Source organism: Solanum tuberosum, unplaced genomic scaffold (assembly GCF_000226075.1).
Source record: "Solanum tuberosum cultivar DM 1-3 516 R44 unplaced genomic scaffold, SolTub_3.0 scf00019, whole genome shotgun sequence".
Classification (NCBI taxonomy): Eukaryota; Viridiplantae; Streptophyta; class Magnoliopsida; order Solanales; family Solanaceae; genus Solanum; species Solanum tuberosum.
The window spans coordinates 88670-106468 of record NW_006238945.1 but is presented as its reverse complement, the minus strand read 5'-3'; the positions used below and the strand labels follow the sequence as shown (position 1 = coordinate 106468).

Here is a 17799-nt window from a genome sequence, read left to right as displayed (position 1 = left end):
AGATTGGTGTTGTTAAATTTGTGATATTACACAAAATTAATTGAGAGTTTCGAAAGGAATAATTTGTCACTATCCGTATGAATGAAATTGTCCATAATTTTGAGGTTGTAGTAAGTCTCAAAAGAAAATTTTATGTTTCGGATGAATTGAAAAGAAAAAAATTATTATATTGAGACTATAAATTATAAGAAGATTTAATATCTTTAGATTACTACAACCGAAGAGGGTTATAAATATTTGTTTGTTGTATAAAAATATAGGCATGATGATGGAATCACATGCAAAAGTAAACTAGAAGTTTACTAGAATAAATATCAGTTGGCATAACCGATTGACCATTTCAGTTGAAATGTGATGCAAAAGAAATTGAGTATTCATGTGGTTATATGTGGAAGAAATAAAAGATTCTTTAATAATTCTTATGTGTTGCTTGTTTTCATGATAAAATGATCATTGTACCAGCTAAGGTTGAGATAATATCCCCTGAAATTATTTGGAACATATAAAAAAATGAATATTTCACCTGCCATGTGGATCACGTACTATTATGATTTAAAAGATGCATCCATGGTATGGTCACATGTGCATTTGTATCAATTTACAAATTGATTTTTGTAAGGTTGTTTGCTCGAATTATTAAATTAAGAGCACAGTTTCAAACTATAAAATTATGTTGATAATGCTGGTTGGTTTAGCGCAAAAATTGTATGCCTCCAATTATAGCTAAACCATTGATAACGAGAAAAAATCTCTCAAATAAAATTTGGTATGAAATGAGATTATTTAACATGTACGCATCAAGCCAACAAGGCTCTCCTTTCACAATTGGTTCAGGGTCAGTAACCCAATAATTTACATCTAAAATTTGATGTGTGCACATAAGATCTTATTGCTCCACCACGCACAAAGACGGATCCCCAAATGAGGTTGGGGTAAATGTTAGATTTCCTAACATTAGAGGGAGATATGTTTAGCAGTTGAAACTATGTGTGGGGTGAATTATCTAGATTCTCGTTAAAAAAATGTGAACTTGAGGTTCAAGAGATAATTCATTTGATAAATGTTGCAAATAATTTGTCAAATTCATTTGCTAACCCAATATTTTAATTAAGCTGCAAATGCTTCAATAAATAGTCCTTGAAGGACAGAGTATATTGTCACGCCCGAGCCTACACCTTGGGCGGGACTAACACTCGAGAACCATTGTTGGCCCCAAGCGAACCCTTGGCCTGACTTACTACTCAACGGAAGACTCACTCATGATAAAAGTACTTTAAAAGTAAACTGAAAACTCAATAGATAACTTAGAATGTTTTATAAATAAACATTCACTAGCCAAAGTGGCAACTCAAGTCTCAACATAACCGAATGGAAATGGAAAGACTCATGAACTAACAATAACTAACTGTCTATGAAGCCTCTAATAACTGAGATGGACGTGGGGCCAAGACCCACGACATCCTAATGAACTAGAATACTGAAAACAATAAAAAGGGGATCCTCTGGAAGCTAAGAGGCTCACCAACAACTCTAAAGCTCAACTAGATCAACAATGCACTAGATGGTGATCTTGGTTACCTGTATCCACATCATAAAAAGATGCAGGCCAACTGGTATCAGTACATTGAATGTACGAGCATGCAAGGGGAATTCTAAAACAAAACATAAGCTTGAAAGAGAACTGAAAGAACATTTCTGGTCTCAATTCAACTCAACTCATTTCAATATAAATCAGTAATAAAAATGCATTGTAAAGAAAAGCTTTTAAAACATGCGGATAACAACTCTGTGTATTAAAAAAATATAATAGTAACTCCGTTTGTATGCAAGGATACAATTTAAACTCTATTTGTATATGAAAATACAAAGTAAACTCTATGTATATAAGAATACAAAATATCTTTGTGGGAGTTTCTATAACCGACAACCATCACTATGAGCTATGTGATGATACAACGTTTTTCCTCGCGCTACCAGGGCCGTCCTATACCTTGTCTGGGGTATAGAACCTAACTACTAAGTGAATCCACTAGTCTATGCTAAAAAGAACTAAGGAATCATCTAAAAAGTATGATCCTTTTCTACCTATGTTGGATACACAATTTATGGAAACCATGAATTATTTGAACTCAACTTGTCCCCAAATCGGTGCTCAATACTAATCCCAAAATATAACCAGCTCATACGTTTAAAACATAACTCTTTCTGTGGTTTGAGATAATTACTCTAAAACTAGCCCAAGGGATCTCTTGGAAATCAGTGTTTCCTCTCTTGCTTAAATGTGAAAACATTTACTCTTTACTCCAAAAAAACTAGCTCAAAGGCACTTTTGGAAATTAGAGTTTCCTTTCTTGTTTAAAGGTGAAAAGATTTACGCTTTGGGAATACATAGTTCCCATATACTCTTTTGAAGAAAATGAACTTCATTTGTTACTCTTACTCAACTCAAAACTCAAGTCTTAAAACAAGTTTAAAAGATTTGTAAAAGACTTCTTAAAAGGACTCGAAGAACCCTCAAGACTTGACTCTCAACTCTTTCTTGAATTTGATTTATGAATTCAAGGTTGTGATTTGTGATAGGAAAGATATCGTGATGTTTATGAGTGTTTTTTGATAGTTAAACATGAGAAACAATCAAGAAATCACTGTCTGGAAGCAAATCCGTGACGCGGAGATGCATTTTAATATTTTGTCGCGAAATAAATTTTGAGACAGAGGGTCCGCGACCTCTCCGCGAGGCGGAGAGAAGAGTTCTAGTCCGCAATGGGGACCTGGTACCCAGTTTCTGCTTGACTTTTTCCTTCTTTATTTTCTAACCCCAATTCGCCTAAATTCGATTCTTTTTCTCATTTTCTCTTTGGATTCAAATACCCAGTGCATGTACACAAGAATCTACTCCTAAACGACTCTAAATTGACACGATTCCATCAAGAACTCAACAATCCCATCAAATCTCAAGAACGAAAGCCAATTTGAAGAACACAATTCAAGATCATCAAACTTTCAACTTTCTAGAGCAAATTTTGCTGAACTAAATATGATTGGCGCGTGGGTGAACGAACCCGGCGCTATGAAAGTCTCACATATCTCTTTAGGGATCAACCCTTGGTGAAACGACTTCAATTCCGCAAGAAATCTCCAAGAACGCCTTGACTTTCCTTCTTTTTTCTCTTCTCTCAAAACCCTAGCGTAATTATTAATTATGTAAACTGAACTAACTTAGTTAGATCCCAAATAACTTACTAAAACCAAAATAATTTAATTGGGTAATTAAAAGACCAAAATACCCCTCTAAAATTCGGTTGACTTTCCTTATCCAGATAACCCGACTTTAAACGAGCATATCTCCCTCATATGAACTAAAAAATTAACAAACTCGGCGGCGTTGGAATGATAATTGATGAGTCCACAAATTGGACTCATTTAGGGCTTTATTTTAATAGAAATAATGTCCTCAAATGCTTATTTAATCTAAATATCTGATGAAAAACGGTTAAGTTTCAGGTATTTGAAGTTTTAGTGGAAGCATGGACATTTAGGTGTCAAAAAGAACAGAAAGGCTGAAAAGAATGAAGAAGCTGAAGCTTGAGCATCGCCAAGAATGCTTGGCGATTCGTCGAAGGGACGTACTCCGCCCTTTGTTCCAGTACGCGAAGCCCTGAAGGAGAAGGATAAAAAAGGCGATGAAAGGAGCAGTCGGCGTTTCGTCGGTCAGTTCCGCGAAGCAGAAGTATACCGCCCAATGATCCAGAACGCATAGATGTTGAAGGCAAAGCACAAACGGCGATGAACTAGAAAAAGGGTGAATCGCCGAGTCATTTGGCGTTCGCGACTAACCTCGCCAAGCAATCCGTCAGCACTATTTTCTAAAGTCTATAAATACTAGACTCTTTATTAAATTTAAAGGAGAGAACCATTATTATAATTTTCACATTATAATAGTACTTTTTAGTATTTTTTTGCTCTAAATTTGAGAGGGTTTTGAAGACTTGAAGGAGAAGAGGGTTTTCATCTTCAAGATTTGGAGTTGGGTCTCTTGGATTCTTCATTCTTGGCCTGTAACAAGACTTAAATCTTCATACCCATTTTGAATGCAACTTCATTTAGGTATAAATTTCTATCTCTTGATGTGTGACTAAAAAACCCCAATTCTTGGGGTGTGATTTAGTGAATATGGGTTAAAATTGTTGTTGGGTCTTGCTTGCTGATAGATTAGATGTAGTTTAATGGTGATTTCATCTAGTAGTTGTGTATGAAGCTAATGAACTTGTAGTTGCAAATACAAGTTTATTTATGTGTTTTCGGCTTGCTCGAGAGAGAGGTCGTAAAACTAAGACTACTAGATTGATGGACTAAGGAGTGGGTCGACATGAGGTTCAACTCGAGAGAGTGAGCCCTAGTCCCATATCCTAACACTTAGCTCGAGAGAGTGAGTGGGGTAAGGCGTAGACTGGTCTTCATGCGGCAAGTGGGTATCCGAGAGGAACCCATTTGTAACGGGGTAAGTTGCTCGAGAGAGAACTTATTTCCACATAAAGCTTACCCTAGTCACTATTACTCTATAAATTTTCTATCGAAAGCATGTACCCAATAATTTAGATTAACCCGTATTCCAGTCACATCCCAAGAATCCCCCTCATTATTTAGAAACCCTTGTTGATTTCGTTAATTTTTACTTGTGACAAAATCCCCATTTGATATTTGACACTTTTGTGTCCCCCCTTCTTTAATTTACAATTTTTTTACTCATTAATGTCTTTAGCTACGACTAGTTAGAACTAGATTTTATTTTTCTATAAATTCTCAAAACCACTCTCTTGGGACGATCCCAACCCTTGGTTGGGTTATTATACTATTGCACGATCGTAGACACTTTCATCGGAAGTTGTGTCTTGATTACGCAAACATCAATAATTCAAAGACCTTTCATTTGATATCTTATGGCACACCTAACTCATCATGTACTGAGAGTTATGGTCATTTGAAGTTGACCCAAAACTCATACTTAACATACTTGCCAAATTTCAGATTTTTATTCCTTCCAAAAATGGTTTTTTCTAATTCCAGCTCTTTCAAATAGCGGGGTGTTTACATCTATGGTACGTCAGAAGCGTGATAGACCAATCGATTCCAAATGTAAAACTCCTTGAGAAAGGAGAAGAGCAAATTATCAAAATGGTCATGATAATGAGGTAAGTGTCGGGTACCTGAAATAATGAAAAATGAAGAGATCTCAATAAGTTATGTCGTATTGGAATCGAATCAAATGACTGACGACGATATCTTTGATATGAAGTAGCATTCAATGCTATAAATGGTTACGAGGATCTTGAATTCAAATTTGTCATATGGTATGGACAGAGAAATGATTGGCCAAATAAAATGCACTATTCAAGTATATTTTGTTTCACTTAGAAAAGCGATGTTTTTGTACTTATAGTTCATAGATCAAGATATAATGTTTGTGGGGTACAAATGAATCATTGTGCGAAAGTATAACCGTAAGATATAAAGTGTGGTTTGTGCCTCAGGGCCTAAAATGTTTTCGCAAAATCTTGACATTATTATCAAATGGAGATATATTCTCTAGTGGTGGATGGATGCAATGAGACTTATTTCAGTCTAGCAATAGATGAAATTCTTGAATATGTATAATGAATTATTAGTATGTTTAACTAGACGATAAAGGTTATATGAAAATCCTCGAAGGATTTAAAAGGTCTTAAAGCAATTTCATCGAGTACCTAGTGGTTCTAATTAATATTGCTTAAGACAGAGAAAAAGAATATTTTCGATCTCCTGAAAATGATTAGAAAATATCATGTATTAGTGCAATTGGTGCACTTACAAATTGTTGGTTATGCAAATGCTAGAAGATTATTTGATCTACATAACAAAAGTTTTGTGAAGAGATTGTCATATTATCATTCAAGTTATGCCAAGAAACTAACAAAGCAAGTGACTCAAAACATAGAAGATGTGTGATTTTCTTTTAGAAGAAAAGAGAGCTTCAATAAAATTGAGATGATCAATCCCCGAGTCAAGAAAATTATTTAATTATGTAGATGCAAAATATTTATTTGATCCACATAAAGCTTGATCGCAAATAGGTTATTTGCTTACACGTGGAGGCACAAAAATTTCTTGATATGCAAAGAATCAAACACTAGTAACCACTTCTTCAAATCATACAAAAATAATATTGATTTATGAAGTAAGTCGGAAGTGTGTTTAGTTGGAATCATGACCCATCATACCCAGGAAATATGTGATTTCATTTGGAAATGGATATTCTAGCCAACATATACGAAAATAATGTATAACTCGATTGAAGGGATGATACAATCAAAGGATACCGGACAAAACATATTTCACCAATTTTTTTTCACACATGATCTTCAATAAAATGGTGACATAGACGTTTAAAAGACTTGTTCAAGTGATTCACTAAGGATTGTCAACATCAATATTTTAGAAGTTGTGATATAAGATTGGAATGCATCGTTTCCGAAATATCAAGTAAAGTTTTTATCGGGGGGAGAAAAATACACGTTGTACTCTTCTCCTTAACCATGATGTTATCCCAATCGGGTTTTCCTGGCAAGGTTTTCAACGAGACAACTTTCAAAACGAGACCTTCACTAAGATTTTTTTCCCACATGAAGTTTTCCTAGTAAGATTTTAACGAGGCATATTATCTATGGACATCCAATAGGGAGTGTTATAAAATAATAAAGTGTGGATGTCCACTACACCAAGAAGTCACTACATTACTTACCTCCATTACAAAGATAACCTCCACCTTTATGATCATTATTCTTGTAATCTTTCACCTTTATAACCTCCTCCATTATATTCATGTTTAATGTCATGTTTATGACTAAGCTTTTGTATGCCTCTATGTTGCACTATAAATAGAGGCACAAGGGTTTCTATTGTACAAACTTGAAGATTTGGTGAACACTTGAAATAAAGAAAGTTATCATATATTGTTCCTCTTGTCTTATATTCTTATTGTCTTCCTCTTTGTATTGTTCTTTTATTCTTAAGTTTTACAACATGAGGATTTTTTTTGATTAATTATAGGTCTAAAATTATATTCTCTTTTTTTAGTGCTTAATATTATTTTATTAGTGAAAAGGGTAATATTTTCCCTTGTACTTTTAGAAAAGGGTTATATTTACCCCTAGTCATATTTTTTTGATATATTTGACCTTACCATCCAACTTATTAAGTATTATGTCACAATTTTTATTATCCTACATGACGCTTACCTAGCTCCTACAAAGACATATAATTAAAAATTTACTTTCTATTTAATATTTTATCTGACCTACCCAATTTTAAAACTCATTAATCCTAACTCCACTACATGAACGAGCATTTATAATCTGGATAACCAAAATTAGATTTTTTTAAACCATCTCGTTCATATCGGATATTCTTAGATATCGATACGGTTCAATTAATTTTCATTTTTTTTAACTTTTAAATTATCACCTCAAAACATATTATAATTAGAATACTTGTTTCACATATATGTTCTTGAAGAAGCACTTCAATTCTTCACCAAGAAGTCAAGAATGTAAAACCTTATTGCCAAATTGTTTGATCTTAAATATTTAATAAGAGTGCTTGCATAGGTTTTGCCGTATTGTTTGATATAGTATCTATTTTAATATCTTTTAATTTTAAACTTAATCAATTAAAGGCTAATTAAAAAGTAAAATCCAAAGTCGCCTAGTTACTAGAGGCCTAGGAACTAGATTATATTTATATTTGAAAATATTATAAAATATATTTATATATAAAATTTAACATATTTTAATAAATAAAATATATTTACATACATGTAAGGTTATTCGGTTTGGTTCGAAATTTTTTCGAGTTTCTCATAAATTAAAAAGACCATCCAATTGTACGGGACAGTTATAAACTTAAATAAAAATTGACGGTTTTATTGAAAAAAGGGCATAAATCGGTTTGGTGCGGTTCAGTTAAGTTCTGCCGGTTCGGTCGATTTTTCATAATCTTTTGACACCCCTAGTTAATGTCACATGTAAATATCAAACTTCAGACATTTTCACATGAGATCAGATTATTACCGGGTTAAACTTCAACATTTTCACATGAAGTTCAAGTATCTAGAACGAGTAACTTGTTCTTCAAATTTCAACAATCAAATATATAACACTCAAATCTATTTTAAATAAAGTTAAATTTAAATTTAGAAAAAGGCTCAAATATGCTATTGTATTTTGTGAAAAAGCTCATTTATGTCATCCGTTAAAAATTGTCTCATCTATGTCACTTTCGTTTAAGAAAAAGGTTTATCCATATCATTGTTTGTTAACTAAAATGACATATATGCGTTAAACTTAAAATAGATGGCACAAATGAGCCTTTTCTCAAAGTTTAATGACATATTTGAGCCTTTTCCTTTTAATAAAATGATTTAATTAATGACGTGACCGAATCATAATTGACCACGTATAAAAAATGGTTTTGCAAAACCGAAACTTTTTTCAGTTAACAAATAATGGCATGAATGAGCCTTTGTCAAACGGAATTGACATAAATGAGTCAAACTTTTAACGGGTGACATAAATGAGCCTAACTTTTAACGAATGACATTTATGAGCCTTTTCTCAAAGTTTGATGCATATTTGAACCTTTTCCCTTTAAAATATACTATAAGTTTCATATATAATAAGGACAAACCTAATCAAAAAAAATTCAAAATAACAACAATTATAAAAATAAAATAAAAACTCATTTTACAACAATAGTGATTTGCCATTGTTTTTAGCTTTTTCCAATAATACCCATTTGTTTTTAATCCTTTTAATCATCATGAACTTATTATTTTATGTAAAGCAAAATAAAACTAATTCAAATTCGAGATTAACTGATAGAAAAATGTTTAAAAATCTCACAACCTAGATAGGAAAAAAATATGGAGAAGAAGAGGAAGCAAGACCGAGAAGGAGGAGGAGAAAGAGGAAGAATAAACCAGCAAAAGGGAAACATATTTTTTTTTTGTTTAAGTAACTGAATATTGAGTATCAATTAAATATTTTAAAACGAGAAACTTTCAAAAATGACGGTAGTTTGGACTTAATTAGAGATTTATAGCTATAGTTACTTAATTTTGAATTATAGCTATATGTTTGGGGAAGGAGAGAGGCGAGAAAAATCTAAAAGAGGGAGGAGAGAGGCAAGCGAAATCTGGGAGAGAGAGAGAGGAGAGAGGACATAGGTGAGCAAAATCTAGGATAGAGGAGAGCGAAAATCTAGGAGAGAGAGAGGAGATAAGAGATAGGCGAGCAAAATCTAGGAGAAAAGAGAGAGGCGAGCGAAAATCTAAGAGAGAGAGAGAGGAGAGAGGTGAGCGAAATATGGGAGAAAGGAGATAGACGAGATATGTTGAATACATGTTGTATCGTTGTATCACAAATACAATATATACAATGTATCTGTATCAAATGAATACAATTGTATTAAAAACTATTGTATTTAGCTACACATATTAGGAGGAGGGAGGCGAGCGAGATTGAGAGAGGCAAATGAGATCGAGAGAGGGAGAAGAGTGTAACAACCCGAACCGTCGTTATTTAGGAAAACAAAATTCGTGAAAAATTCTAGGCCACTGTCCGCTAGGGCGGCGGTGCCACAACGGGGTAAGTTGGCGCAAGAGCGGGATAGGCGAGGCAAAATGTAAATAACGCGAAATCCTATTTTCTCATTCTTGCTAAATTACCTAAATTAGTCGTAAAACACCATAGAAACCCCCGAAAAGCTGCTCTAAGCCTGGGAAAGAATGAGAAGGACAGTTATAGCGTAAGGAGGCCAATGGATAGCGGATTTCCGGCCAAGATCATTGTCGCGAAGTCCAGAAACAAGAGTCGAAGTCAAAATTCCGTGCAGCTGCTTGGCGCACAGGTAGGTTAGGTTTTATTAATTGAGTAGTTATAAATCTGTGCTCACTGCGTAATATAATGTAAATCAATGGTAGGATTTATGCGTAGACCTTCGTGCACCGAACAAAACATAATTAATCATGGGAAGAAGCCTTAGGTTCTGAACCAGGGCGAAGTTGGTCGGATTATTGTTAAGTGATATATGTCGATGAAAACTTCATTATGATGGTTGTGATTTCATGATTAGGAGATTTATGTTGTTCTTGCTTCATTATAATACGTGTATGTATGCAATGTTGCATTATTGGCCACACTAATTGTAATGAGATAGACGAATGATGAATGTCATGAATCTTGACTTGATTTTATGATTATGAGAATGTACTTGTGATTGTGATTGTGATTGTGGCTTGTTGAATCGATCGGGTGTTGCGTTTCCGACACACTAACTTGGATCGATTGCCACGTTCTAGCATAAATAATGGGATCAGTTGCCACGTTCCGGCATAAACATTGGATCCGGTACCACGTTTCGATATGCTAACAATTTGGGTTTGGGTTTGGGTTCCATGAGAGGACCAATGACTTGATATAAGTTTGATATTTGAGAATGTGAAATTGAACATGGTTCGTAATGATAAACGATATTGTAATTTCCCCGGAGTGGTTATATGGTTATGAGGACTTATATCTGATTGTTCTTTTGTGTTAAGTGAACTTGTTGTGTATCGTGTTGTTGAATGAATCAGGAAGGTCAAGGGTTCAAGGGTCATAATAGTTGAGAGCAAGGACTGTCCATGTGTTGTAAGGGCGAGAAGTGGGGGTAGTGAATGTGATGTAATTACTTAGGTGGATTTCACCTTGGAGGAATAGTATGTCGTGGGTGGTTAGTCGAAATGGTTGTAGTGCGTGTTGTGGACTTTTCTACGTATTAGAATGGTTAGGCTATGATCAAGAACCAAGTAAGTAAGTTGACTGGGAAGTGGTTGGTGGTAAGAGTTCCAGTGTAATTCTGAGGTATTTGGAGAGAGGGTAAAGGTGGAGAAGCGATGGGTGTTACGACATGTTTTACTAGTTGGTTTCTTGCACTATGCAGTGGGTGTCGGGTTGACCTATGATACCTATCAGTACGTGTGTTTTGTACTGATATTACTCTTGCTATACCTTTTGGCATAATCTGGACGCAAGATCGGTGATGTTGCATTAAGCGAAGACGAAGAAACCTCCAGCAGCTTCTATTTTCCTCCCGCATGGTGGGAGTTGTGTCTTTTCATTTTTATGTCCTGTTGTACTCTTAGTAGCTCTTGTTCCCGTTTATATTAGATACTTGGGGTGTTAATTACTTTACAAGTCTTAAATTGAAGTTGTTTAAGAAGGTTTTCATTTGTAAAAGCACTTGATTTCATTTATCTTTGTTTTTCGTTAATTTTTCACATGTTTTAACTATTGGGATATGAGGGTTCTACTACTTCGGTGTTATAGTGGGTGCCCGCACGGCCTGATGGATTGGGTCGTGACAAATTGGTATCAGAACCCAGGTTATCGATCTCCCCGTACAAGAGCAAATGTGGAGTAGACTCCTGCGGATGGGTGTGTTGACGTCCACATCTACTCCTCAGAAAGCTATGAATCATTCTACGAAGTTGTTTCCCTTTTTCTCTCCTTTCGTACGAATGTCGCTTGTGGTATGAGTTGAGTCCAATTGGTATCTCCTGATTCCAATCGGTATCTCAACAAAGTAAACTGGACATCGTGGTCACAACTGAGGGGCCACAAGCAAAGCAAATTGGAAACTGAGAAGGTTCCAATTGGTATGTGGCCCTAGGGGTGGTGTGATTGCATGGATGATCAGGAATGGTCATCCATGGATCAAACTAACTAATACTTTGTACTGGTCTGTGAGTATAACTTGAAGCTGTGAATGTGTGCTTCTTGTTGTCCGAATTAGCTATGAATGTGAAGGCTGTAATTATGTGAATGTGACAATGTGATTATGTGCACAATAAATATGTGTCTGAACTTGATATGTGCAATATGTTGGCCTAGTTATTGAAGTTATGCAAGTTGTAAATGTATCGTGAAACTCGTTGTGAAAAGAAGGTCCTGATTAAGTTTGAGGCAAGGGTCTAGATGAGCCATGAGGTGATTCGTAAACCAAATATGGACGTGTCCTGCTCTTGACTAAGGATCGTGTGTGTCTGGGTGTATCCTGGGGATGTGTGGGTTGTGGTGCTGAATTAACAAGAATAAATGGGTCGTGTATAGTGGGATTGACTCGGGGTTAGACAATGATTATCCTAGTTATGAGGATTATTCTAAAATTGCTAGGGTAAAGTTGGGAACCTTTGTGGAATTTAGAAAAGAGAAGAGCTCCAGAAAAATTATTGGCAGGTGTTCTGTTTCCATTTTGGCCGCTGGAAAGACCTTCTAAAGGATGTATTGCCCTTTATATATGTGTTGCTACAATATGGACTAATCAGAAAACCAACAACCTGTATATGATGTAATCCTAATATTAATTTTATCCCTAGAATAGTTAATGATTAGGATGTAATCTGACTACTATAATATTATAGATAGTTGTAGCATAAGAACCACTTATATGTGCATGAATTGTCTAAGAAGAGAAACGTAAAGTGTTATATCTTTTTATATTCGATATTATTCGATATTTTTCTTTTCTATCAAATATAGTATCACTTATAGAATTTTAGTATCTGCATAATTCAATGATCCCTTAATGTATTATCATAGGAAGCTCATGATTGATTCACACAATCTCTTGCAATTTGAAGAGTGCAATGGCAGTCGTCTATTCATATACATTATACATTATAGTAATTAATATGTAAAGATCGAGTGATGGTGAAATAAATTATTTTTTTTCACTAAAAAAAGTTAATTAATAATTAATAAATGCACCAGAAAACATCTATTAGTTTCCAACTACTATAAATTAATTAAGAAATGAACCACAAATCATCTATTACTTTTAAACTACCATAAATTATTTATTCAACTACTGCACCACAAAACATCTATTACTTTCCAACTACTATAAATTATTTATTCAATAATTTCATGACTAAAATTTTCCTGATGGAGACGGGCAAGAGAAGACATTATATTATGTAGCTTTCTTGAAATGGTTTAATTTGAAAAAATTTGCAGTGAAATTTTTTAAATCGTGACCCATATTATGTTTGTTGTAAAATGACTTCATAACTAACCTAAATACACGGATTTAATTTTCTTGAAAAAGAATATTAATTTATTCTTTTAAAAAATATAATTAAAAATTTACATGCATATTTCATTGTTAAGGCCTCAAAATTATTCAATGGTAATATGTATAAATAAATAATTGAGTATGTATTTTTTTTTTTAATTAATTGAGTATGTATTTATTGTTAGTATTAATTGAATTTTTTTTTAATGCAATTGAATTTGTAGTTACTTTCTACTTGTTAATTTGTCTAATTCACTTCATTTTGAATCAATCATATTTTAAAATTTCTTTGTAAGATTGTCTTCTATTCTTTCAGATGTTTTTAGACATTTCAAGCTCAAATTAATTAGGTTATCATATAATTAAATTTAGAAATTCATTGTCTTACCTTTTGAATGCCTTCTAAAGCGGAACAATCACTATGATTTAGACCTACTTTTGTAATTAAATGTAATACAAAATATATACAAATAAAAATGATACTCTAATTGCTATACTCAATCAAGTGAAGTCTCAATTTTATTTTATTTAATATTCCTACTCCTTCTAGAATATTTTGAATATGGGTTTTATAATAATTTATTCAATTGTAAAAATTTCAAACATAAGATACACACGTTTGTTATTTATAGCGTTATATAACGTATAATATATAATTTATATATGCCTATTTGTGTCTTACAAATTATTACAAGAAATTTTAAATTGACAAAGAAGAAGATGAATAAAACACGTACGACTGATGACAAAAAATGAATATAGTTATCTCAGGAACATAGTGTTGTGAAAGCTCTATCTTATCAATTTTAGACACGATTGTCTAAAAAGTTATATATGACTGTCATTTTATATGAGAGTTTATTTATACATTTTTGAAAAAATCACTATATCTTGAAAAAAATATAATAGCATAAATATAAATATAACTACATCAATAATGAAAAATATGATTTAAAGCAAAAATGGTTTAAAAACCAAAGAAAAATATTAATACCTAGGACGTATGCTTTTATGCCCAGGACTTACGTTTTTTATGCCCCAAATTCTAGGACTTACGTTCTATAGATCTACACATTATATTTGAGTCCCGAAGCATTTTTGATACGCCTCGTCCCAAGACTCGCCCCAAAAATATTTTTAAAAATAATGTTTAGAAGTATAGCTTTATAATATGACCATTTTGACCCTTTTTCTATACCAAAACTCAATCTCAGTCGTAGTTGAGAGTTTCACGATTTGTTCATTTTGGTGATCAATTTTTAAAATCGATGTCTCTTTTAGAAGTATAGCTTTAACAAAAGGCTCTTTTGATCCTTTTCCCATACTAAAACTCGAATTCAAGACCTTTGACTATGAGGCAAGACATTTAAAGTTTTGTTTGGACATACACTTTGAATTTTTTAAATTTTATTTTCCTCATAAACCTGAAAACTTCATAAGTTGTGAAAACTATCATATCTCCACATTCTTATAGATCTTATTAAATGAGCAAACTATAGTGTTTATAAATAAGATATCCAAATTTCCTAAATCGCAGTCCTAATAAATCCATATCTCCTTGTTCCTTTTATAGATAGAAAAATTACTTGGATGAGTACTTTTCAATAAATAATAACTGATTTTAACTTTATTTCTTACCATTTATAGCAATATATAGGAATATACTGGTAAATCTGCATTATGCATTAAAAATGAATTATGCATGCAATATAGATGTATTATAAGTGTTTTCAAATATATTATGCTTGTTTGATAAGAAATTGACACAATGTATTATAAGTGTATTAAAATATGTGATAAATATATTATCCATCAATAAACCTTATATTATGTGTTTTATAAACTGTTTTCTCTTTTAAAACTTTATTATAAGTGTTGACGTAAAAAATATGTTATTGCTACAAATGTAAATATTTTCTTAATATAACATATTTATGTAAGTTTTTCTCATAAATAAATGTTAGTTATTACAAACTTTCAAATACACATAATTTTGTATAAGCTCACTAGCCAACAATAGTAATAACTAACTATTCTTTAATTTAATCCTCTCACATGATACGAATAATTTCTTCATGCCGAGTATGATTTTTTTTTACAAATTTTAAAATGATTAGTCTCTTTTTTTTTTTTACAAAATATAAGCTTATGGGTCTAGTTTATATTTTTTTTAAAAAAACTATGATTTGAAATCTCAAATTATGTATTGAAATTTGAAATTTGAAATTATGATCCCAAATTACATATTCAAATACTGATTGAATTCATAACTTCATATTGCATGTCGAAACGCAAGATAAATCTCGATGTTCGTATCATATCAAATCTAGGGATGATTGTGCAGTGCTCCCCACTAAAATCATATGAAAAAGAATTAAAATGTTAAATTACCTTTCATTAGAACTTATAATCACATAATATCTAAAATATATTTAAGTCCATAATTTTATTTTATTTTTATTTTTTAAATATGAAAAAACATAACTTTATTCATCAAAATTTCGAGTACAATTCTGTAGTCTATAGTATTTTTTAAGTCTATAGTATTTTTTTTTCTTTTTTTAACGTTTAGTGTAAGTGACAAAGGGTGTCTTGCCCTTTATATATGCGTTGCAACATAATGGACTGATCAGAAAACCAACAAACTGTATATCATGTATTACTTAATCACTCCAATTCTTGTTTCTCTCGTTTTTGTAATCACTTTGAGATATTTCAATTCATCAAAAACAAAATTACCTCTTCCTCCAGGTCCATTTTCATGGCCATTTATTGGAAATCTTTTCCAAGTTGGTAGAAAACGTCCTCATGCTTCTCTAGCAAAGTTAGCTCAATCTCATGGTCCTGATTTAATGTCCATAAGGTTCGGCACACGTCTCGTGGTCGTAGCCTCATCCCCTGCAGCTGCTGCAGAGGTACTTAAAACACATGATCGTATGCTTTCTGGTCGTTTCGTTTCTCATCCCATCCGAGTTGAGGGATCGAAACTTCACAATGTGTCAACTGCTTTTTTAGAAGAGTGTGATGAGAATTGGAAAAACGTTCGAACTATATACAGGGGAGCCCTGTTTTCTAACAAAGCATTGGAATCGCAAGTAAGTATAAGGGAAATGAAAATCTGGGAAATGATGCAATATTTAGATACTAAAAAGGGACAAGTGATTAAAATAAAGTTTGTGGTTTTTGTGACCGCGTTAAATGTGTTGGGTAATTTACTTCTTTCAGTAGATTTAATTGATTATGAAGGAAAGGGAATTGGTGCAAGACTAAGTGAGTACTTACGTAAATTTACAGAGGCGGGTGGTATACTGGAATTATCAGATTTGTATCCTGTTTTGGGTATTTTCTGTACGGATTTCCAGGGGACTTATAAGAAACTTATGGGTATTTTTGATACTATTTGCGCTGTTTGGGGAGACATTGTTCAGGACAAAAGAAAAAGAGATAGTTTGGATGCTGTAGATTTTGTAGATGCTTTGGTTAAAAATGGTTTCACTGATAAACATGTCAATGCATTGCTTGTGGTACGTCACTCAACTGATAATTATTATTTGAGACATTCACTTTTTTCAATAAAGAAAATGACTTAACATATTTAATAATTATTTTCTATTTCTTTGATCTTTCAGGAAATATTTGGTGCTGGAACAGAATCTACGACTGCTACGAGTGAATGGATGCTTGTAGAACTCCTTAGAAATCCACAATCCTTACAAAAACTCCGCGATGAAATATCACAAGTAGTAGGAGGAGGTAAGGGCATTATAAAGGAATCCGATTTGCCAAGCTTACCATACTTGGACGCTTGTTTTAAAGAGACACTAAGGTTGCATCCTCCTGGACCGTTGTTGCTCCCTCACCGTGCAGTGCAAACATGTGAAGTCATGGGGTACAGAATTCCCAGAAACACTCAAGTGTTGGTCAATATGTGGGCAATTGCAAGGGATTCAAAGATTTGGGACGATCCTTCGAGCTTCAAACCTGAAAGATTTATCAATTCAAAATTCGACAACAAAGGGCAAAAGTTTGAGTATCTTCCTTTTGGTTCGGGGAGAAGAATATGTGCTGGAGAACCCTTGGCTTCAAGGTTTATTCCGTTAGCTGTTGCTTCGTTGATCCATAAGTTCGATTGGATTCTGCCAAATGAAATGGATCCGGCTAAGATTAACATGGATGAGGTATTGGATGTCACCATGTTTAAGAAAGATTCACTTTTTGTTATTCCTAAATTGCGGAGTGTGTGAGGGATCGAGAGAAGCAGATCGATGATCTTGTTGTAAAATATCAATTATTACTATATTGATGTTCATGTTGTATGTCTATTAATCGTGATGTATTGTGTCAAATTTAAGTCGTTTAATTGTCTCGAAATAACTTTCAAGTTATTAACTTCTTGTGGTAATGAAGTTGTTATTTCTCTTCTTTTCAATCTTTCATACAACAAAAGAGAACATAAATTATACGAACTAATAGCCTTACTCTACCACTGAGTTAAATTGAATACAATATTAGTGTCCTTAGCAAGTAAGTGAATTGAAATTTTTCTTCTTTTTTTTTATAATCAAAGGAATCCAGAGGTGGGAAAAAATGGGTTTAACTAGATTTGAACTAATCTAAACTATATATATGTAAGAAAAATCCAAATTAATG

The 17799-nt window shown here is 33.1% G+C and overlaps 1 protein-coding gene across 1 annotated transcript; it reads left to right on the top strand.

Moving 5' to 3' along the window:
* Positions 1-15774: 15774 nt before the first annotated feature.
* Positions 15775-17570, top strand: LOC102591174 (probable (S)-N-methylcoclaurine 3'-hydroxylase isozyme 2). The gene is made up of 2 exons (XM_015303929.1): positions 15775-16673; positions 16779-17570. Exons 1-2 carry the CDS (start codon positions 15804-15806, stop codon positions 17391-17393), a joined length of 1485 nt encoding a protein of 494 aa, XP_015159415.1. The 5' UTR covers positions 15775-15803; the 3' UTR covers positions 17394-17570.
* The last annotated feature ends 229 nt before the right edge of the window (positions 17571-17799 follow it).